Source organism: Carassius carassius, chromosome 44 (assembly GCF_963082965.1).
Source record: "Carassius carassius chromosome 44, fCarCar2.1, whole genome shotgun sequence".
NCBI classification, from domain to species: Eukaryota; Metazoa; Chordata; class Actinopteri; order Cypriniformes; family Cyprinidae; genus Carassius; species Carassius carassius.
The window spans coordinates 5,393,963-5,418,958 of record NC_081798.1 but is presented as its reverse complement, the minus strand read 5'-3'; the positions used below and the strand labels follow the sequence as shown (position 1 = coordinate 5,418,958).

At 35.1% G+C, this 24,996-nt stretch overlaps 1 protein-coding gene across 2 annotated transcripts in view; it reads right to left on the bottom strand.

Annotated features, from left to right (window-relative positions):
• LOC132126493 (mitochondrial S-adenosylmethionine carrier protein) overlaps window positions 1–24,996 on the bottom strand; it is a 45,763-nt gene that overhangs the window by 11,829 nt on the left and 8,938 nt on the right. For both annotated transcript variants that reach the window (XR_009427400.1, XM_059537759.1), the window contains exons 4-6: window positions 24,450–24,554; window positions 24,220–24,267; window positions 4,406–4,450 (exon numbers count right to left, since the gene is read on the bottom strand). Coding sequence is in view for 1 of the 2 variants with exons in the window: in XM_059537759.1 (XP_059393742.1) it covers window positions 4,406–4,450; window positions 24,220–24,267; window positions 24,450–24,554 (198 nt within the window). In the remaining variant the exon portion in view is untranslated. The remainder of the gene's footprint in view (window positions 1–4,405; window positions 4,451–24,219; window positions 24,268–24,449; window positions 24,555–24,996) is intronic.

The following is a 24,996-nucleotide window of genomic DNA, read 5'->3' as shown; positions in this document are numbered from 1 at the left end:
CAGGTCTGACAGGATTTCAGTCAACTGCACAATTTGTACTAATTTTAGGATGGCTAATTGCTGTATGAACTCCGAGTATTTAAAGAGGTGTAGGAGGGGAAGAATGTGGTCAATTCAAGAGAAATGTGTGTGTGAAGACAGAGGAGGAAGTTTCAGTGACTTCACGTATTTGCTGGTTTTGTGTTGCGTTTGGTGGGAGTCATTATGCAGCCAGGCTGCAGATAATTGCTGGAGTTTTCCTACGGCCTTAGACCAGGAGCATCTGATGGCAAAGAAAGGAAAACAATTGAAGCACATCATGAAGTAATTATGAATGATCCCCTCCAGCTCTGTGCACAAGAACACACACACACACACACACACACATAAACGCTCTCTTCGTCAGTACATCATATGTGTTTCATTAGCTGTCAGATTAAGGAAGGGTCTTTGTCTTTGAGTTCAAAGAGCTTGTGCTGGAGAACCTCCATTTATCCCTGTCACACTCATTAAAAACAAACTTGCAGCAAGTTCACCTCAAAACAAACTGACTGACCACAGCTCGACATGTCAGGATGTACCTGACATAAACTACATTTAATACTAAGACAGGTGTTACATTCAGCTGCAGTTATATTTTAGCATCAAAATGACATGAAATGACTCATAACATGATGCTGCAGTTCAAATATATCAGAATGCCCTTATAATGCAATGCAAGTATGAGTTGCATTTTCAGTGTTGCAGTCTAATGTGGGCACTATAATGGACATAAACTTTATAGCATAAACTCCCTTATTCCACGGTCAGTTTACCCTTTCATGTCAAGTACCGTCATGGAAGGGAAACAGCTTGATGAGATTCTGTATTAATGCAAATTTGATGCAAAAAGGTATATTTGAAATATGTAGATTTATAATTGTAGTAAATATTTTGTCATGTAATGTTAAATCATTTTAGACAGTTTTTCTAAAACTAAAATAGCATATAATTTAAGAAGATGAAAATGACATTTTAGTTGACCAAAAATAATTAAATTAACATTTTAAAGCCACGATAATGGTAGTATCCGATTTTCATTAGTTTCATTAGTAAAGCAGACTTGACTTGACTTTTGTGATGTACATCACTGGTCAAAAGAAAACTTTTTTAATGTTGTTGAAAAAGTCTCTTAATATCACCAAAGCTGCATTTATTTGATCAAAAATACAGTAAAAATAGGAATATTGTAAAATATTATTAATTAATTGAATTTAACTATTTTTATTTTAATACATTTTAAATTGCTAATTTTCATGTAACTAAATTGCAATAATAAATTAAACAATAAGTAAACAATTAATTAAAACAAATAATTAACACATATGCAATGTTCAAAATAAGACGAATTACATGCATTTAAAAAATTGATATGGTAAAATCAGTCTTTGATGTGAACAACAATACTATTACTCAAATTAAAAGAAAAAAAAAAGAATCAGAAACTGAAATGCATGAGTCTTAAAATGTATGATATGGAGTCTATTTTTTGTGCACGTTTTTTTTTTTTTTACCATTGAAAGGTCGAGAATAGAGACATTTGTAGACCTGAGCATGTGGGCTCCTTTCGTGTGGAAAGATGGGGAGCTTGATAACATGGTCAGGGTGGGTAGTAAGGTTTAATAAAGGACTGTGAGAAGCCTTGTGTGACAGGAACAGTGTGTTTAATATGATTCTGGCAGCTGCTGGTGATATGTGAGTAAAGGTGCAGTGTGAGAGGATTTCTGGAGGTTAAACACTCTTAGAGCAGAAGCAGGCAGTGGATGAGGACCGGGTTGCAGGTAGTTGTGAAATATTTTGGGCCTAAATAGGAAATGAGGTTGTTTAGGTGTAAAGAAATGGTCTGATTTGCCTGATTATTCCAACTGGCATGTTATACCCACACCTGCCACGTCCACATAGCTTGAACTTTTCATTCAATAACTATAATAAAGTCTGACTCAACTCCTTTATTTAACTCAGCACATACTTGAGATCATTTTAAAAACATTTATCTGGACAAATGGACCTTTTTTTAACCATACTACACTCAGTATTAGATTTATTTACTATAGTGTTTTCCGGAACACACCACCAGGCATTACTCCAAATGTACCTCCGCTTCAATTACTCAAACCAAACTAAGACTCACTCATGACACACTTGAACTTAATCATGGGAATAAGTTTGATCCACTGACACATAAATGTCGAGTTGAGTGGGCACGGTGGGAAATAAATGGCCGGCTTATGTAATGACACAGCTGCTCGGTGGTTTTGTAACAGAGCAGCACCGAGTTTAGGGGATTGTTGGTAGATAAACTTTGGGAATTGTGGGATACGCTGGAGAGAACAGATGGTTTACTGCGGCCTGTCGCTCAGATGCCGGGGCTTAAGATATTTTTTGGTGCGAATGACTTGAGAACTGGTTTGGTGAGACTTGGGGTTTGATTTCCCAACGTGAAATGCTTGCCAGGCTTGTGTGCTGCCCAACACAAAACATGTGCAAAGAACTGTTCATTAAACTCTTTTCATTAAAAAAAGCAAAGAAAATCCTGATAAGGACCCTTATTTTTGAGCTTTTGAGAGACTTTATGTGTAAAGCATGTAGGACACTTATTTCAGTATCTCTTTGACTGCTTTACACTCTATTGTTACAACAATTCAGCTGCTCGAAGAATGCATCTCTGAATGTGACAAGCAGAAAATATACACGCGTAAAGATGCAAGGATGATGGTTTAAAATAAGGGTGCAACGGTTCAAATTTCTCACAGTTAGAAAAATTCTTTGTATTTCACTGTTTATGGTAGACTCAAGGCCCGCTCACACCAATGATGTTAACTATGAAGTTTTAATAATCACTTTAATTCTTTGAGAAAAAGGAAGTCCACACTGCTGCTATAATGATTAAGGCACAGAGGAACAATATTGTTAGAATAAAAAAAAAAATATATATATATATATATATATATATAATTTTTTGTTTTCAAAGTTGACAAGTGGAAATATATAAAACTGTAATTATTCATTGTAGTGCTTAAAATGTTACATTTAAGCTCTTTGTTGGGTTTCATCTGTGAACTGCATTTTTTAAACTTTCAACTTGCAACTGAAATATCAATTTACTATTTATAGCTACATTTAACTACATTTTTAGGTATCCTTTATCTGTCAATCTGTTAATTTAGTATTCTTAATTAAAGGAATATTTCACTTAAAAATGAAAATCTGTTAGCTCATGTCATTGCAAATTTTTATGAATTGATTTTTTTTTGTTCCACAGAACAATGTTTGTTATCATTAAGTTTTCTAAAAATATCTTGTGTTTATGTTCCACAGAAGAAAGTAAGTCTGCAGGTTTAAAAAGACAATAAATGTTGACAGCATTTTCATTTTTAGGTGAACTATCCCTTTAATACACTGATATTAGATTTTTGTTTTCTTTCATTTTACTTTTAAATTGCACTCTTACTCTTTCATAGCCAAAATATAAAACCATTGAATTTCAATTCTAATCCACTGGTAGTGTACTAGGTCGCCCCTTAATATCCAAATCTGTGTCCAGAATAAAAACCTCTTGCTGAATTAATCTTATTCTGAAACCAGCACATTTTTTGTCAATTTTGTCATTTGTTTCCAAGGTTATTTAAAACCGAATGCACATTTGAAAGAATGTGGTATGCTTGAAAATAACCAATGAAGCGAGAGCAGCCATTTAAAACCAACACTGGCATCTCATACCATTGTCTAATCTACGCTTTCTTGCTTTTCAAAGCCATGCACTTTTGAAAGAGAGTTTAGCAAAGACTCTCACATTCCAACGGTTCCACACAGATGGCCAGAGAGGCTGAAAACATGGAAGAATGAAGGAGTAAGAGAATGCCTTTGAACGTGTCACAAAGAGGCGGCCATGAATGACACTCCTTATTACGGAGCGAGAATCGCGGTTAACGCTAGCCCACAGCTGCACATGCTATTGTCCTCCAATGCCTCTCCATCTCCGCTTCGCTCCAGTCGCTAGGCCAAGAGCGCTAATGGAATTTTCTGCTCTCGCCCTGGAGACATGATGTCACCCTCACAAACTGGGCCTGTTTTTTTGGGAAGAAAAACGACTTTTATGTGGCCCAGACCAGACAATGAAGAAGGAAATGGATAGTTGGTTAAGACTCAAAGCTTGCGAAAAATTATGATTCCGCTTAGCCACCACTGAGGGCAACTAATAAAATGTAGCGTCATTTTGAGAGCACCTAAAAAGAGAGTTATTAACAGATATCGAGGCAAAGTGTTTGGAGATTGAGGTGTAAATGTGTCAGACCATTACCAGGCCATTATTCCTATGTTAGAGCAATTTATGAGGTCAAATTAGATTGAAATGAGAGCAAGTCAGAGAAAAAAATCAGATTCATACCTTTAGGTACTCCCAGAGTGGAAACTGAACCAGCGAGAATGGGATCTGAAATAAAAAGACATAAAAAGTTATAATATAGGCTAGATTAGAGAATAGGAATAGTTCACCTAACAAAAAGACAAAAAAAAGACAAAAACAATAATTCTATTGTCACTTATTCACCCTCATGTCATTCCAAAGCTGTTTTTTTTTTGCCTTTTGATGAATATACTAGCTGCTCTTTTCTACATGATGGAAGTAAAAAGCTTTCTACAAAATGATAAAAATCACTATGAAAGTATCATCTTTCATCCAAAAATAAAAATAAAATAAATACATCATACAGCTTGGAATCACATTAAGGAAAATAAATAATGACAGAATTTTTGCGGCCTAATAAAACTCATAAGACTGGATACAAAGTCTGTCATAAAGTGACAGATTACACACAGTTCTGAAGTAAAAACTTTTGACATTAATAAAAAACCTCCTTTAGAGCAACCAAAATAATGCCATGATGATGTTCACTGGGAGAAAAGGGAGAAAAAAATATCTTAGCGTCTTCTGTAAAAGAAAATGGATGACTTGTGGCAACATGTTCAACCACAAGCACTGGCCATTTATCTCATGTGTCAAACTGTTTTAATACTGATGTCTGCACGTCTGGAAGTGTGAGGTATAATTGTGAGAGAGAGAGTGTTAAAGACAGAAAGACAGAGATGATAAATAAATGAAGAGTCTGTGGTCAGAGAGAGAGAGGGAAAAAGAAAGCACAAAAGAGAGAGAGGTGGCAGAAATCTTCCTCTTCACCCAATCAGGCACAGCGGAGCTAAAAGAGAGGAAATCGATGGTAATGCTGAACAGTGGGCTGACAAAATCCTGAGAGAGAGAGAGAGAGAGAGAGAGAGAGAGAGAGAGAGAGGGAGAGAGAGAGAGAGAGAGAGAGAGAGAGAGAGAGAGAGAGAGAGAGAGAGAGAGAGAGAGAGAGAGAGAGAGAGAGAGACAGAGAAAGACAGCGAGAGAGAAAAATAGAGATCCGATCCATATGAAGGTCATGCTACAGGCAAAAAACTTATTCACCCAGACAGTGATTTGCAGTGACAAAGTGACCGGAAGTCATTAATTTTGAATGAGAGTTGCTGATTTGATGCGTTACGAGGGAGAGAATTGATACAGCATATGCTTTATGTTTACTTGGGTGTTGTCAGGCCAAGTGTTTAGATTGGTTGCTAGGGTGTTGCCAGGTAGCTTCTAAGGTGGTGTGAGTGGATGCCAAGGTGCTGTTAGGGAATTCTGGATGGTGTTTTGTGCTTTTAGGAAGGGCTCTATGATTTTTTTTTTCTTTTTCAAATTCCACTTTTTTCTGTTTTAAATTTTCTAGAATCTGTATTAATGGTTAAAACTGTATTGATAAAAAATAATTTCTAATTAACTGAAAATCATGATTCTTACAATATTAAACAGCAATTTATAAAACATTCAATAAAAATGTCATTTCTATGACCCTATGAAATGTATTAAAATAATATATATATATATATATATATATATATATATATATATATATATATATATATATTTTTTTTTTTTTTTTTTTTTTTACCAAATTCTGTTTTCCATTAATTTTCTGGATTCCATTTTAAAAGTTTCTATTATAAAAAACATCTTTAATTAATTTATTTTTATCAAAATATATTAATTTATTTTTATTTTATTTATTCTTTTATTTAGGAATACGGTGTTATGTATTTATATCTTTCTGCTAAATAATTTTCTGGTAAATATTCCTTTAAAAACAATGTTTTATTTGTAGTAGTAGTAGTAGTAGTAGTAGTAGTAGTAGTAGTAGAAGTAGTATCATTACATTAAGCAATATTTCTATTACGATTATAACTATTACTAATATTTCTATTAACACTGTTACAGTTTCTTCAAGTTAAACCGAACTTTTATTTTGACAGGTTGCTGTGAAGACCTTTAGGTTTCTGTTTGTATATGATATGATGATATTTTTACTCAAAAGAAATTGTAAAATGTTCATGAAGTGACTCTCAGATATTATGTTCATGTTTTCATGTATATATTGAGGCGGCAGAAGCTGAAAACACTGCGAGCATCACACACGCTTCAATATTTATGTATGTAGCTGGTAAAGTTTTTAAAGTGACTGTTAGTGGGTTGCCAAGTTTTCTGAATGCAGTTATTGCGTTTGTTAGACAGAACAACAAAGCACTTCAAATAACAGCCACAAAATCAGTTTTAATTAACAAATGATTCATTTTCACAACACAAAGATGAGGGGCGAGTTATTCTGAATAAAAAATACCAAGTATGAGTAATACTGCTGCATAGCATAGCTTGCCCCTTTAATTAAAAAAATGATAAATTTCCATAATCTGCACTCTTTTTCCACACTCATACCGAACATCAGATCAGTTTACCTAGCCCCTGAACTCCATCCAGAACACTTTACTGGAAACAACTCTTAGGACAAAAAGGCTGTAAAAAACGTTGACTATGAAAACAAAACTTTCAATTGATTTGACAAAAATTAACATAACAAACACAATGAAGCAGCACTGCATGGGCATCATGCGCACTGCCAAAGCTAAGGCATTTCTCCATTTCAAAACAAAGAACAGATTGGTGCAATATGACCTGACACTGAGGAGTGTGTACGTCTTTGTGCATTTTTTCCAAAATCAGCCACCTGTCTTTTATTACCTACGTGATAAATTCAGCGTCTCCGTGCTCAGAGGAATCTGCTAACAAAAACGAGGCACAGCTGATTTATGCATAAGTTTAACACTTCTGGCAGAGACGGGGCGCCTGAGCAACACAGATGGTCAGATTTATATTGATAAGGCCGTAATGGTTGACAAGACAGAGGGGATGATGGATATTGAGAGACAGAGGGATGGAAAGCAGGTTTCTGACCAAAGGCCAGAAGGCTTCTTCTTGAGGACGAGTCGGTCCAGTGGATGACAGCACATTTAACACGTGTGATCTGACTGCTACACATCAGTACCAACATCAGTTTAAGCACATTAGTATAACACTTCATCCCTGAAGTGCATTTGTAATGTTAGTCAAGGTTTCCTGCACCAAAACCAAGCCATAATGGTAGAGTGTGTGGTTTTGTTGATTTGGAGACCACAGACAAACAACAACAGGCTGATGTGTATCAAAGAATCTCTCTGCTGTCCGTGTCGATATCACCAGGTGGTACTGTCAGGTACACTATCATTGAGAGATAGGGCTGGCTGCTTGCTGTGACGGGTTACCCGTGGGAATATTAGTATGCTGCAGTGCTCTTCACTGTCAGGCTCCTGGCCAACAGTGTGATAGCTAGGAAAACAGATGTCAAAATGCATTTAAATTAAGTTTGATTAGACAGGGGACCGTTTGCATGCTATTTGACAAATGGCTTTAATAGGTCAGACGTTACTGGATGAATACTAATGAGAGGAGAAAGCAACAGAGATCAGTCTGAAATCTGATTCAGTTCGATTGGATTCATTTAAAATCACATTCATTTTCAGTCTGCCTTGATTAAAATGTGGCCCAATGTGGGTTTTTAAATATGTTAATTAAATAGTGGACTATACCCATCAGTTGTATGAAAGCACAAGATTTAATAAGCTGATGTTGATGATGAAAGAAATTGTAAAAAAAAATAAAATAATTAAAAAATTAAATTAAATAAAACAATAAAAACAAAATATTACTAATAAAAAATAATTAATACTAGTATTTTTTTTTTACTTTAGCCACACTGTATAAATGTCTATACATTAAATCAATATGAGACCAAGTGGCTTTTAAGAGAAAGACCGCAGAGGCACACTTTTTGAAAAATAAAAAAATTAATTCACATACAACAACAAAACAAAATCTAATCTTAAAAGTAATAAATAAAATATAAATAATAAATAGCAATAAATGTTAAAACAAAGCGTTTGGACATTTCAGCCACACTTAATGTATAATTATATTTGCATTAAATTAATATCAAAAACCAATACAGGAGAGGCACACTGAATGACAATGAATGAAGGAAGGAAGGAATGAATGAATGAATGAAGTGTTCAGACACTTCAGACACATTTAATTTTATTTTAATTGTTTTTTGGCATTCGATAAAAATGTAAATATTAAAACAGAAGGTGAAGGACTGACATGCAGAGGTTAAATGAATGATAAAGAGGAGATGGTCACTGTAAAAAGTCAAAATAGTTATTGTGAAATGAAACCAATAAATCCAAGAAAATGAAAGCTGAAATTAAAATATTGCCAATCGAAAGAGCAGCTGTATTGGAAAAACAGAAGTACAGTCTTGATTTTGCAGAATCTGTCTACAATGTGTTTCAGCGTGAGGGAAGACGACATCCGTACAGTACTGAAATAAAAAGAAGAATTATTAAAGCACAGTGGAAAAAGGATATTTCTCAACCCTAGAGGGACGACATACAGACCACTCCAGAGACACTCAGCGAAAGAAAAAAAGTGAATGAGGCACAGTGACAGGAAGTAGATGAGGGCCAGATGGATATATCATCAGCTGAGCCGTGATTCAGCAGCGCAGGGTATGAAAACAGCAGACGGACTGGAGGAACCCACAGACTAACTCTCATTTATTACTGAGAGCTGTGGAAAATGGTCGCTTTTACAGGCCCGTCCTCACACATAGCAAAGCATACTGATAGTATCTACAAGTACAAACAGAAAAGTGTCATTGTCTGTGAGTGTGCTAACACATCAAACACTGACGCAGTAACAAAAGCATATTTATCAACCGAAGCTTTTAATTGACAGCTTGTTGAAGTGCAAAGAGGAACAAATAGGAACAAATTGGAGGTGGAGAGCAGGAGGGGGAAAACTTGAGGGAAAGAGTTTTATTATGCAAAACCATCTGCTAAGTCAAACATGTCACTAAACCTGTTTGTGTCCTGAGTGATTTATGAGTCTCATCACAAGTGTGTGTGCGTGCACGTTTGGGTGTCACATTTGTGTTTGTACAGGCATGTTTGCTCACCACTGTCACAATACTGTGTGTGTGTGTGTGTGTGTGGGTGGGTGTGAGTGAATATGCATTCAACACCTGACACCTGAGCTCCCTCATGAGATCTATTATCTGTACTTTTCTAATTATGGAACAGATCCAGAAAAATCTCTCTTGAGCTCTAAAATACACAAGAATTTGAAACAGTCTCAAAGCACCTATACCAAAATATAAACACACAGTCTGGGTAATAATTTCATAAGTTAACACACTGATTCCTTACAAAAAATTATATTATATGAAATAAATAAAAATAAAAGTATAAAATATATCATATAAAAATACCATAATGCATATTAAAAATATATATATATACTTTTCCAAAGTCTGAAGACTTTATTTTAAACAACTAATATTTTCAGTTAGGATGCACAGTATTACATTAATAAAAAGTGACAGTAACATTTACAGCATATTGTAAAAAATAATAATAATAATAATATTATTATATATATATACATGTTTCAAATAAATACTGTTCTTTTGGACTTTTCATACATAAAAAAAAAATCAAGTTTTCCTCATAAATATTAAGCAGCACATTTGTTTTCAACATTGATAATAATAAGAAATGTTTCCTGAGCTACAAATGAATGATTTTTGAAGGGATCATGTGACACTTATGAAAATCCAGCTTTGCATCACTAGAATAAACTACATTTTTAAATAGTAACAATATTTCACAATATTACAGTTATTACACAATATTACAGTTTTTACTGTGTTACTTTCTCAAATAAATGCAGCCATGATGAGCATATCAGAAACAACTTTCAATATAATTATAATTTTAAAATTAACCATTTAATTTAATCTACATATAGTCTTAAATATGCACAACAATGTTTTAAAAATATGTTTTTACAAGTGTAAAAACCCACAGTTCAGTTGGAGTGAGGGTATTCTGGGGCCACTACATGACTTTTAATCAGAGGTTGATATTAATGATGTAGGATGTGTATCGCTGATCTTTTATGAGCCTTGAAAATGTGATTTAAACCCCAGTGATATAAAAACCCCTCTGGGAGCCAGTTTAGAAAATAAATAAACACATAAATAATGGAAAAATCAATAAGCTGAAAGAAAGCCAGCGGGATGCCCCAAACGCTTTATCAGAGGAGAGAGAGAGCAAGAGGCTGTGTTGTGTTTCACGCTTCCCTATGGTCATATAATCTTGGCTGAGAAGAGAGAGACCAGCTCCCTCGTACAGAAAACATGCACATAGCTCCAACGAATGAAACACACAACATTCAACAACATTCAAATCTGTTGAGAAAGACCAGAAGTTTGAATGTAAATCTGAACAGTATGGGACAGTATTAGTGCATTCCTAGCTCATAGGTGTACACTGTATAAATAAAGGATCTTTACTGGCATCTATGGTTTCAAGAAGAACCTTAAACAACCTTAGATCTTTTCCACTACACCAAAGGTTCTTATATTTAGTGCTGCACAATGAATTGTATTTCAATTGTGATCGCAATCTCTGCTTCTCTCCATTTAGTAAGCATAATCATCGGTGATATTTGCTGGGTGGTTATTTATCCTTAAAATGTTTCAATGTATTTTGGCATTTGCATTATCTTTCATTGCCTCCACAAGGTTTCGTGGTTGCGGTTGCCAGATTTCAAGAGTTTAAATCCCCCAATCAGAGCTTTTTCATAAATAAATTTTCTGCCCATGGTTTATCTAATCTTCCCAAGTTGGCGACCATGTGCACATGCTCTCTACATTATGGAAAAAAACCGCTAATGATCTGAAAACCCTATGCAAACATGTAAGTTGGAGTTTAGTGATCTCTACTGTGAAATTCCAATCAAATAAAAGTGTAATAGAACAAGTCAGTTTTCTTTCACAAGGTTGTTTGCGCTGCTTGATGTGACTAAAACTGCAAGTAAACCATGCAAGTTGACGTTTTCTTGATTTGCACTTTACGTGGAAGTCCAATAATTCTGACGAAATACAAAAAAAGACAGTTTAACCATTATCATGCAGCCCTTTCCTTTGATTATCCGAATGTTCTGCACATTAAAACAAGAACTGTTTTAAGAACTGTTCACTGAAAGGATCTTTGGGGAGCCTAAAATGGTTCATCTAAGGCATTGCAGCAAAAACACTCATTTGGAAGAGTGTACGGAGAAAGCGTGAATCAGTAACATAAAAAAGTGCAATACTCTTTTATGTTTGGATATGTGAATCCACTTGCTGAGGAATTCTGACAGACTGAATACCTCACATGAACACTTCCACTGACTGTGCTTTGACAAGCCTGGAGCACTAGAATGATTCAATCAGCCAATCAGGAAGTGTGGAGTGATGCAGCCAGCCAATCAGACTTCAGAAACTCCCTGATTTCCATCGGCACCTGTGACACGCAAGTTAAAGTTTTGGGTAATAATATTCTAAACAAATTAAGACTTGTTCAAGGCTGGAGGGGAAAAGAAAGAGAATAAATGAAGAAGCAAGGGAGGGGTTATGTGGTTAAGGACTGTTTGGAATCAGTGAACTGGCAAATATTCAAGAGTGTAATTCCATTGATATGAGTGAAAACGCTTCCCAGAACCGTCACATAATATTTACATTGTGGGGGGATTTTCTGGCCGGGGGTTGCATTGTGCCGTTGCAGCAAGTGTGCCAGGCTAATGCAACAAGTGAACAAAAGAACAATGAAAACATAGACCGCACCCCTATCAACAAGCTACCGGGTCCACAGCCGAACCGTTTGTTTCCTTTGTTCACATTAGAGCAGGTGAGTGCCCCGGGAACAAAATAGGAAATTCAAGTCCGACAGTGACCAATGTAAGGTACAGGCGCATGCGTGCACACAAACAAACACAGAAACCCGTTTGGCTGGCATGGAGGCCCTTTCACGCGAAGCACCAAAGCGTGGAGCAAGGCCTCGTATACAGGGCATGATGTCAGAGGGAATCTTTTAGTGAGTCAATTTATTTTCCGTGTATATGTGACATCTGATGCCCCCTGGCCGGTCCAATTAGGTGCTGACAGTGCCTGCGAGATGGATGGCGGTCCTTGGGGGCACACGAGAAAGTCTGAGAAAGACAGAGAGTGTATGAGAGAAGATAAAGGATGGGCCGGAAAAGAGAGAGAGAGAGAGAGAGAGAGAGAGAGAGAGAGAGATAGAGGTTTGTAAATTCAGAATCCATTGGTTAACAGAGGTTTTCAAACTTGGTTCCCCAAAGGGCCACAAGGAAGTTCTTTAAGCAATGCAATGCAATGCAAAAAAATAAAAATAAATAAATAAAAATTAGCAGGAAATACATTTTAATGTTTCAGGAGTTTTAATATAGTCATAAAATATTTTTTACATTCACCAAATCTGATCTAATACTATAATATAATTTTTTAATCTTGTTTCTAAAGATCACAAATCAATAGATTAATTATTGTGATTGTGATTATTTGATCATATTAACAGCTTTTTTTTTTCTTTTTTTTTTACAGTAGGAAAAAAAACAAATATGTATTTAGTTCTGTAAAGGATAAATGAAGATAAATGTGAAATTTTATTTAGTTAACATTAACAATTTTCTTTAGTACAAATAATTATTTTAATAATAATAACAATTTACAAAAGAACAAACATAAAAGTGTTCGTTCTACAATCTACATATCTAGAGAAAGGAGAAAAAAAATATTCTGGGAAATATTATCAATACCATTTTAGCACGTTGCTTTAAAATAAAAATGAACTTAACATATAAAATAACACAAAATTGTATATAATAATAAAATTTCTTCTAATAATATAAAAAAATGGGCTTGAGGTGCGCATTCACCCATTAAACCACACTGACATTAACCAACAATTAATAATAATGTGTATAAACATCCTCAGTCTAATAAAGATGTTTGGAAGCTTATCTGGAAGACACTGTGCAGAAAGTGTGCAGGAAACACTTGTCCAGTTTTGCTAAAGTGTTCTTGTTCTATAAATCCTTCTTTGTGTCTGGAGAAAAGAGACAGATGAAGACTTAAAGCATATTTGATAATAGACTAATAATAGGCTAATTACTGCACGATGATAATTAGATCAACGCCTTGTGATGACGGATAACAGTACAGGCAAGCTGTACAAAGCCAAAGAATTCCTCCTGAATGAACAAAAGCACCCTGGATGAACTGTTTTTGTGTATTAAAATGAGTTCAATGAGAGTGACTCGGTGTCTAAACTCTTAGAAAAGTAAGAAACAAATCCTGTAAAATCATAAAACAAGCCACAAATATCATTCATACCCTCTTCCAAGCAAACAATCAAAATTAAGACAGTGGAAACAGCAGACGCTGCGGGTTCCGGAAAGACTTTCCCTCCGCTCTGAGGGTTAAATAAGTGCAGTTATTTGACATGAAGCAGTGACATCATCCTCTCACCCTCAAACCTGATGGCTCCCTACAGATGTTTCCAGCCGTGGCCGCTGTTATGTGAGCTAAACTAAACATTACAGTCAGACTTCAGCTTTCAGCAGTCAGTGCTTCAACAGGTGCGTCCTTCCAAATCACCAATCATCTTCGCATTGTTTTTTCCTATTTATCTGACATTAGTGATGTTTTTGATTAGAAATCATCATGAGGAAGCTTACCCTAACCCAAGTTTTACCTAGCATACGAATCACAGCCGCATTTATGGCCTTCCCAGCATGCAGTTTGAAATGACATCACCATGATTTCATTCAATTTAGTTCAATACTATCCCTCAGGAGAGCAATAGTGTAGTCGAATTGGCCATGATTACTTGCTTGCTAATAGACGACACTGTGCATTCTGTGATTTATATTATGTGTTAAAACAATGGGAGTTCATTCATATTGTCCTGCCAGATAAAATCTGGCATGAGACATTTGTTACTTCAACATCTTTTGACCTTACACATTTGGACACAGGAAATGCTGAAATGTGAAGGCAATGCTGATAGCAGGGTCAAACATGTGGAAGAAAATCAGCAAGCTATTAAATGTTCCACATCTGAGACATGATAATTGGTTAAAAGCTTAAACGCAATGCTACAACCAAATCCGGAATAATTATCGATCGGAAAGAGCTCCTGGTCCGAGCCTCGCTCAAGCTGTAATAATAACATTAACTGTCCCGTAAAGCCGTTCACCTTCAACCTCTCATTATCATGCAGCTCGGTGCTCTGACTCCATTTTTCTCCAGAGACCACTGGGGTTAAATACACAACTCCGGGACACATAAGCATCGCTGCCCCGGAGATAAACTACTGAGACGGGAGAGAGCCAGAAAAAGTAAAAGATGTCTTCAAAATTAAAAGCAGTGAGTGTTTTGAAAAGAATACTGAAGGAGAAATACGCTGAAAACGAGTTTGGGGAAGGATGGTGCGAGATATGGTGCGAGGGAAATAAATCACAGTGTGAGACAGCGAAGCTCACCCTGCAATTAGAGGTTAACCTCACACTTGTTTTACAAGGCCACCGCTCTTTCATGAAAAGGGCAATGCATATCACCCTCTCCCTTCTCTTGTTGCCTTCTGATGCATGCATTATTAGATTAGAATGATATTAGTTTGGAAATATATCTAAATAAAAGCAATTTTGTGGGTTTTTTTTCCCTCTGTCATAACATATGGATGATCAAAGCACCCAAAATGAAAAAAAAGTACTAGTTTTATTTTCTAATAATAAAGTCTTAAATAATGAAATGAACTAAAAAAATATTTTTGCAATAAATTTTTGCAATAAAATCAATAATTAAAAATACAGTTTTTTTTATGTAATATTCCATAAAAACATAAAGGTAGCACTTTATTTTACAGTCCTGTTCCTCATGTACATACTATGTACTTATTATAGTAATTACAATGTAATAACTAGGTACTAAGCCTGAACCTACCCCATGTACAGTAGTTACCATGTATTACCAGACCTTTCTTAGATTAATACACTGTAAGTACACTGTACAGTAAGTACACATACTGTAAAATAAAGTGCAACCAACATAACAATTGTAAACTAATTGTGAGATTAATTGTGATTATTTTATTGTATTTACAGCCTTTTTTACAGTACAAAAAAAGAGTAAATCTGCAAATAGTTTTGTGAAAGATAAATGATGAATGTGAAATAGTATCCAGTTAACATTAACAATTTGCCTTAGTATAAATAATTTCTAATAATAATAACAGTTTATATAAATTAATATAAAAGTGTCCTTTTAGAAGTGCATCTAGAGAAAGGGGGGGGGGGACCTAATCTGCATACAGTTTTGTGAATAGCATTCTAACAATTTACTTTAGTACATACAGTATAATAACTCATGATTAATCATTCCTATAGTAAAAAACAAAAACAAATCTACATATAGTTTTGTGAAAGAAAAATGGATTAATGTGACATATTATAACAATAAATCTTAACAATAATTTTTTTTTAATAATAATAATAGAAGGATCATGTGACACTGAAGACTAGAGCAATGATCTGGAAAATTTAGCTTTGCATCACAGGAATAAATTACATTTTAAAACATTTAAATAGAAAACAGTTCGGTGTTTTTATTTAATATTTCACAATATTACTGCTTTACTGTATTTTAAATAAATGCAGCCTTGATAAGCAGGTTCAAGTGTGGCAGCCACAAAAAATGCTTAATTCAACTAAAATGGAATAAAAAGAAAAAAAAAAACAATTTTTTTGTCATTTAAGTAAAGCAATTTATGTATAATATGCCCACATGAGACCTGAACCCTGCTTGTTCTGTATCAAAAAAAAAAAAGCATATCCAGCCCAACTGGCCATGAATTTTACTGGAAATAAGAACATAGTTTATTAAGTGTGTAGTAGGATTGTGTGCTGCCTAGTTTTATTGTTATTATTTGATAATAACATTAAACTTGATATAATACTTGATATATATGCATCAAATTAATTTTACACTTGCGTTCCCTCACGGCAGTTGGTGGGGATCCCCTAGAGCCTCAATCTGAACACTGACTTTATGTATGTTTGCGTGAGTGTGAGCATGTTAGTTCGTTGTTGCTCAGAGGCATATTCAAGCTCAGGTCACAGGCCTGTGGGCCAGCAGAGGGACAAGAACCCCCCACATACCCCAACCCCTCTTTCTCTCTGGGACCCCAGCCAAACCGGCGGCCCTTATTGAAACCATATGTGAGGGGCTGAGATGGTTTTCTGCTCGGATTGAGGCAAACATGCAGAAAATTGTGGGAAGCAAACATAACCCCAGGACCTAGTGAGATACGCTAATTAAAACAACCTAACCAGCAAACAGAACGTGTGCACAAACCAACACCGGCAAAAATCTAACTGAGCTACTGTTAAATTAAATAAATAAAGTAAAAACTAGAACTTGCAAAGTCAACGTCTTGCTTCTCTAAACATCAAAGGTTGTGTGAAATATTATACCATTTACCAATAAATCTAACTTGCAATATAAAATCATATAATTGTATACAATACTAATTTATATATTAATATACAGTAAAAGTCAACTTTTTATAGTAACAAAAAAACTCCTATTTAACACTACCATGCATGAATCTGGAACAGAATCTGGAAGGTGTTCAAGCTCTCAAGTGCTTGAGGTATGCATTCACCCGTTAAACCACACTGACATTAACCAACAAGCAATAATATTGTGTATAAACTCAATAACCTTAGTCTGATAAAGATGTTTGGAAGCTTATCTGGAAGACACTGTGCAGAGGGTGTGCATGAAACACTTGTCCAGTTTTGGTAAAAATGTTCGTGTTCTACAAAGCCTTCTCTGTATCTGGAGAAAAGAGACAGATGAAGACTTAAAGCATATTTGATATTAGGCTAATAATAATTACTGCAAGATGATAACCAGATAAACAACTTGCCATCACTCAGACATAAAAAGTACCCTAGGAAAAAAAAAAAAAAAAAAATAGTTTTACATGAATCAAACTATGGCTGTGCAGACACGACCATGCACAGTATGTCAGGGGTTTTCAAATTCCCAGGGGGATGCAAGAGCATCAGCTGAAAATTTAAGAAAATAATCTATAGTGAAATATTATTACAATTTAAATGCACTGTTTTCTATTTTAATATTTTTTAAATGTTTCCAGATTTAAGTGTGACATGATCCTTCAGAATTCATTCTAATATGCTGATTTGGTGCTCATTCTATTATTACTTCTTTACACAAAAAAAAATATATATTTTATTAGATAGATAGATAAATTATATATATTTTATTAGACAGACAGACAGACAGACAGACAGACAGACAGACAGACAGACAGACAGACAGATAGATAGATAGATAGATAGATAGATAGATAGATAGATAGATAGATAGATAGATAGATAGATAGATAGATAGATAGATAGATAGATAGATAGATAGATAGATAGATGCATTCATCAGGGAAGTCAAAGATAACGCAAACTTCAAATAATTAGAAAATTTAAGAGCCAATTGTTTTATTTAAAAAGGTGTTGTCTTTATAATATCAAGATTTTCTGACCCAGCATAAATGGGTCTTTACAATATGTATTTATGCATTTCACAACATTTCCTTCAGGTTCACTCATGCATTTTCTGCCATTTCAATTGCAATCCAATTGTGTATATTGTATCATGAGGCTGTGAGTGATACATAGCCCTACAGACACACTTGAAATCATTGATCTGATGACTATGTAATATTAACACCTATGAGCGCGTTCATATTTCTGACTGATGCGTCACAGTCTGAGCTCCAGTACTGCACATGTGGAGCTCTGGTTTAGGATTGGGTGGAGGATCGTCTGTGTAAAGCATTCTAAAGATCTATCGACAAAACCATTATGTGCTTGAGGTGATTTAGTTGATCGTTATGACGCTGGACAGAAATATCAACATTTCAAGCCGTTCTGAGGGTCCCATTCCAGAAAGCTTGGCGAGAGGAGCTAGTCTTGTGATTGTGCTGCAAAGCATTGTGGGTAAAGGAATAATTTAACAGCAGTGCTAGACAGGAGTCCCGGCATGAGGTATGAATCAAAAGGATGATGGATTGGAGTCGAACAGGAATGGGAGTCTGAAGTGCACACCAACAACATGAACTATACATCAATCCCTGTATATTACGCTGCTACCTCAAGTGTTCATATGTGAGTGTGTGTGTATAAGACGGCTGTTTTCTACACATACGAACGTCTGTATCCAATTCGACCCAGACAAATGAAGTGTCTTGTTCAGTGATATCACATAAGAGGATTCTTCTAATGCTGATCAGCAGCCCTGTGAGAAGACCCGCCAAACCCAGTCCCTGGGAGAGTGGAAAGAGTGGACTCTGTAGACTCTGAGGCACATACAGAGTCTACTCATCACACACACAGCTAAACCTCTCTACACCTTGGCCCAAACATCCCTACACTACATCAGCACCATCTGCAAACCAAACATAATTCTCCTTTGGTCACTTTGTCCAAGCTGCAAATAATCTCACATAGACTTCTGACTGATGACATAAAGTCTGGTCCACTCTGCAACTTATCCTGCATGGTGGAGAGCCGTATACTTAGACTGGACATTGGTATCTGACCAACATGTTAAAAAACAACACGCAAAAAAAAAAAAAAAAAATCTAACAGAAGAATTATATTCTACCAAGTGCATCAAACAAATGCCACAAAACCTTCTTTTCATAACTAGCTCTTCTGAGAAAACCTGTTCATGTTAACTCGCGTAAAGCCAGCCAATCAGATTGGAGCTTGCAATTTCGTATTAAAACTTGGTGTCACTTTAAAAAAATAATAAATTTTTTACCATTACTTAACTTTATGGCCTATATTAATCGTTGTTAATTCCAGCATTTACATCTGTTAATATTATTTAATGGAGCTGAGCGGAACATTTATATTATTAACTAATGTGAACAAAGAGTAATAAATACTGTAGTAAATTTATAGTTCATGGTTAATTAATGTAAGTTAATGCAACTAGTGGAAACATATTGTAAAGTTTTATCCATTTACCAAACGAAATTTGTAATATCAATAATTTTTTACTAATTTTGTCATTTTTCTTATTTCTACGTATTTTAATAAAAGCTCAATAGTCAAAATAATGAATATTGTTATCAAAGCCATTTTAAATCTGACAAATAGCACCACGTCCACAATTGCAGTTAACTATAAAATATATATATTTTTTACTCATTATGTATGGATGTTTGGCTCCAATGTGAAGAATTCTGCGTAAATTAAAGCATCCGGAGAATTCATTAAAAACTGTGAAACAAACTTTATTGCAATTTTTAAATTAATGGTGGCATTTCAAACACTGTTTTAATTTATTATCACACCGTTTGATTTCATTTACTGAAGTTGTTAAGAATAGTAATAAAATAATATCACCTATTGTTTCAGGAAGTACTATTTTCTGGATAAATCTACAGGGTAAAAAAAATATTTACATTTTTTATTTTTTTTATTTTGTTATTTTAGTTTTCTCATATTTCAAATCAAATTCTAATTCCACACACTACCTCAATTCAAATTTGGGAACTGAATGGAATTTTAAAAGGCAACCTCACTTCATTCTCAATTAAATGGCTTGCAACCTGACAAGCACCAGTCAGTTAAATGAGTGCGAGTGCCGTCAGTGGCATAGATATGGAATATGAGGCTCATTGCCCCAGTGGGAGCCGGATTAGCAGTTTTGTTTGAGGTTTGCAGGAAGCTGGATCTTTTTTTCCCATCAACAGCCTTAGCAACAGCTGGTCTGCCACGTCACGGTTGACATGCAAGCCTCCATGCTAGCACCAGCCCTCTTTAATACACAGCCAGTATAGGAACAGCACCTTTATCCTGACACCACACCTCATTCTTCAAAACTCTCCCATTTCAGCTGGAGGCACAATGTGCTCAGGTGGAGGACAGAAATGAAGACTCCGTGCCTTCACATGTGTGCTGTAAATCATTCACTCATAGTTCAAATAAACAGAAACTCTGCCAGCCATCCAACTAGCTGAGAGGCTATGAATAAAAACTGTTATGGATCAATGCTAATACATCTATGTATATTCTCACACATTCACGTCACACATCATTGTGAAATATGCTGAGGAATGTGCATGGCAAGTATGTTTAATGTCTTCTAATCAGATAAAATAAAGATAATAAAAAAAAAGATCTCAGGGTAATGAGGCAGGACTAAAGAACTGGATGGCAGCACTCTGAAAACATCTGATTAAAGTTATAGTAAATCCAGCCCTGACGAATAGTTTAACCCTCAGAATCCCTCTGCAGTATTGTTAGAGTTGTCTAAAGCAATTAAACTTATTTTTTCACCAAATATTGGTTAAAACTCTATCAAGCATGAACATATACTACCCTTAAAAAAGTTTAATGTTGGTAAGTTTTTGTAAAGTGTTTTTAAAATAAGTGTATTGTGGGAAGCAAATCCACAATGCGCTGCAGGTCAAACATACACACTTCCACCTGTTAGCCACACAGTCCACTGTGACCAATGAACAACAGCAACATAAACAGAGGAATAAGTCAGACAAATTGACCTCCGGGGCTCTTTGCCTTCAGTGTCAACTAGAGATCAGAGGACGGATTGAGTGAGAAAGAGAGGAAAGAAACTGAGAGGAATCTGAATTCTTCTGATAAGAAACACTTTCGGCATTCTGTCAAACACTGACACACAATACAATAAAGAACAATGAAGCAAAACCCAAATCCCCTTCAGCATAACAATATTCGGGTAAATGCATTTCACTAAATTGTTTCAAAACACTGTAACTTCAGCTAGTTTCTTACAGAATCCTGTTATCTTCCATCAATGTCAGGGCTACAGGATAGTTAAAAATGATTTCAATTCATGAATATTAATATTATTTTAATTATATCAAAATATTCTAACTTAATTAAAATGCTTTTCAATTTTTTTTATTATTATTATTGAAAAACAAAGCTCTTTTAAAATCACAAAAATAATTGTGGTTAAGTCATTTAATATACTTCACGTATATACTTCAACATTACAGAATGGTTAAAAAAAAAAGAGCTTTGGAATGACTTGTGAGTAAATGATCCTCTAACTGTGTTTGAATCTGAGGAAATGCTGAGGGAAATCATTTTTGGACATCTCAGCAACAACTAATGCTGAAGTTGACAGGCGTAGGTGTTTCATAACTACATTTCTACAGGGTTGCCAGTTCTCCTCTCCTCCCCTTCCCTCCGCTCTCACATCTGCGCTGATATACAATGAGCTCTGTCAGATGGCAACCAATGTATCTCCAACAGCACTCTTCTTCTGTCTGTCTGCCTCTCTCAATCTCACACTCCCTCTCGGGTGAGTGTCATGAGAAAGCGATATGATTAGATCTCTCCGTAAACATAACAGAAATATTACTTTGAAAATCCATATTATTATTTATTTTTAATACTATGTTTTCATTGCAGCAAAAAAAGGCCAAGATATATAAAAGTAAGTAGGTAAGCCTACCTAAGGTTTTATCTTCTATCTTCAGCATTTATTAAGTTGATTACAGTTGTGATGGTTTCTGTTCCTAGTAATCTAAGTGCTGTATCTTTTCAGCTACCACGCTGATGGTTATCAGATTTGCCCCTAAACCTGTTATGCCCCCTAGCGGCAGAAACCAAGAAACACAGTATAGGATCGAGCCCTACAACTTTTGTGTAGTATGTAGTCTTGTGTTTATATTCCAAGTCTTTTGGAGTGAGTTGGTAGCTTTGCGCTAGCAGCAGAAACAATCTGAAGTCATTTTTCACTGAAAATCTTCTCCCGTTAACCGGATTACCAAGGCAGAACTCAAGAATCAGTCAGGTTTGTAAACGATTCATTCAGAACTTATATATATATTAAAAAAAAAAGCTGCTACAAAAAGAACAATTAATTCATGAATTGAACTTTGAACTTCAGAGAGCAACAACAGGTCAGATATTTAGTAAAATAATTTCTTAAAGGAATAATTCACCCACAAATTAATTAGAATTTCATCATTCAAATGATCAAATGTGATGGTAAAGACTTTTACATTGTTAAAAAAAAGTTTAAATAATTTTAAACACTGTTTAACATGGTTTCACAAAAATAATAAGCTGTACAACTGTTTCTTGAGCAGCAAATCAGCATATTAGAATGATTTCTGAGAGATCATGTGAAACTGATTGTGACTGGAGTAATGATGCTGCATCACAGGAACAAATGACATTTTAATACAGTAAAATAGAAAACTGTTATCTTAAAATGTAATAATAATAATCATTCACAATATTGCAATAGTGTTCCTGTAGCTCAATTGGTAGAGCATTGCCATATCAAGCGTTGGTGGTTCGATTCCCCGGGAACACATGATAGGTAAAAATTGATAGCCTGAATGCACTGTAAGTCGCTTTGGATAAAAGCGTCTGCTAAATGCATACATTTAATTTAATATTGCTGGTTTTACTTTTTTTTGATCCAATAATAGAGAGCATAAGATACATAAGAAACTGTTGTGATTTACCCTTGGATTTATACTGACATTATGTATCATGTATGACAGAATTTCTTTTCATGCCAAGAATTTCGTTTGTCAGTCATTTAGCTGCTTGTCATCCTGTCTCTCTTCTCGTGACCAACTAGTGCGTATCGAGGGGCTGTATCTCATCACAACCTCTTGTCCAGGGTTCTTTAATGAATCTGCATAATGGAGAAGACCCCAATTAAATCCTTCACGAGGAAGGCTCGGCATCCAGAGTAAACAAACTTACCCTGACAGGGTTGCGGTGCTGGATAAGATAGCAGGCCGAGAAAATGAATTAGCTTCCTGACACACGTCAAAGCCAATCCCAAGGAAGAAGCGGGGCACCTCTCGGCACCTCTATTTTATCTGGCCCTTAGTATTCAGCCTCAGTAGCCTGCTCTCATCCAAAATGTATTCATTTATTCAGAAGCCCTTGGAGAAATCAGAAAGGGCTTGTTGTTCTTTTTTTCTTTATGTCCAGATGGAGTTTGCGTGAATAACGTGTGTTAAGTGAGGCGGAAAATAAGTACAGGATGGCCCCGCAGTGAGAGACAATATCACCTCACGAAAAAACAAGTGTCACCTTCATGCAAGTTTTTTTGATTTCGAATATTTCACTCCCTTTATCTACTGTTGGTATGTGTCATGAAGGAAGATAAAATATATTTGGAAGACAAATGAAAAAATATGAGCTTTGCCTTCAACTCAATATGCATTATCAATTTGATGCAGGTGTGCGAGGAAGCAGATGATTAAACAAAGGGCGAGAATGAGAGATCCATTTAAAAAGGCATCTTCTCTTGGGTGGGAAGGATATGGTGGTTGTTCTTTCTGCTGCTTAAAGCTACAAAAAATTAATTAAAAAAAAAAACAAAGGGAAAAGATATGCTAGATTGAGCAAACTGAAATTCAGAATAGAAAAGGGGCAACATAATGCTTGAGGGAACCCAAATATTAAAATTCTGTCTTTATTTACTCACTGCAGAACACAAAAAAGACAGTTTGAAGACAGTTATAATATAATGAAAGTCATTTAGGTTCAAAATAACACTGAAGCCATCTGACTTTCATTTTATAGACAAATAAACAACAACAATACCGAGTTAGAAATAACATGAGAGGGAGTAGAATTTTTTTCTAATGCAGATTTTTTTTTTTTTTTTTAATTTTAGATTACTTTTAGTGAACTGGCCAAATGGGTTTGCAAAACAGTAAAAAAAAAATTGAATATAAGTTCACAATACATTTTTGAATTTTAGTGTTTTTGCACTGTGTAGAGGAAAGCCAGCCTACCTCCCTAAGTACTGTACTGCCATAACCTCTGTACAAGCCTCTGAAACCCTGCAATGAGAAAACAAAAAAAGTGTTGTTAACTCTAAGTAAAAGACATGGTATTTTCTTCTGGTTGCTTTACAGAATGACTTATTTATCAATCAGTCCACCCGTGCATCCGTTTGTAACATGACAACTCAAGTGAACTCAAGTGCACTGTAAGTCAAACTGATGGTATACACATACAATACCTCTTCTTGTAGTGTATTCAGCAGCACCCTGTAGGTATTGAGAGAGGGATTGGCCTGTGTCCTCTGCTTTACTACTTCAGTCGGGACACGGATCAGACAGGCGACCTGTGTAAGAGGAAGAGAACACTCATCAACATGTCAAATGGTCACAAATTTGGACAAATATGTCAAAAAAGAAATACTAAGTACACAAAAGGGCTGTTTGAAAATAGGACATAAAATAACAAATGTATAGTTTATGACAGCAGAGTAATATTTACAACTGAAAACAAATAATCTAAAAGTGGATTAGGACAAAAAAAAAAAAACATTTCCAAAAGCAAAACCTTGGATTGACACATTTTAAAATAATAGATAAAACCTTAATTAATATAAAAAAATTACATTAGAGTTTGTGTTAAAAATGCATTTTAAAAAGATTGTAAAAAGTACTGCTTGAAATATAACCACTATCTTCATACATACACACACACACACACACACATAAAATGTGTGTATACATATAGTGTGTAATGTATACATCAAATGTTTCTTTAAAAAAAAAATA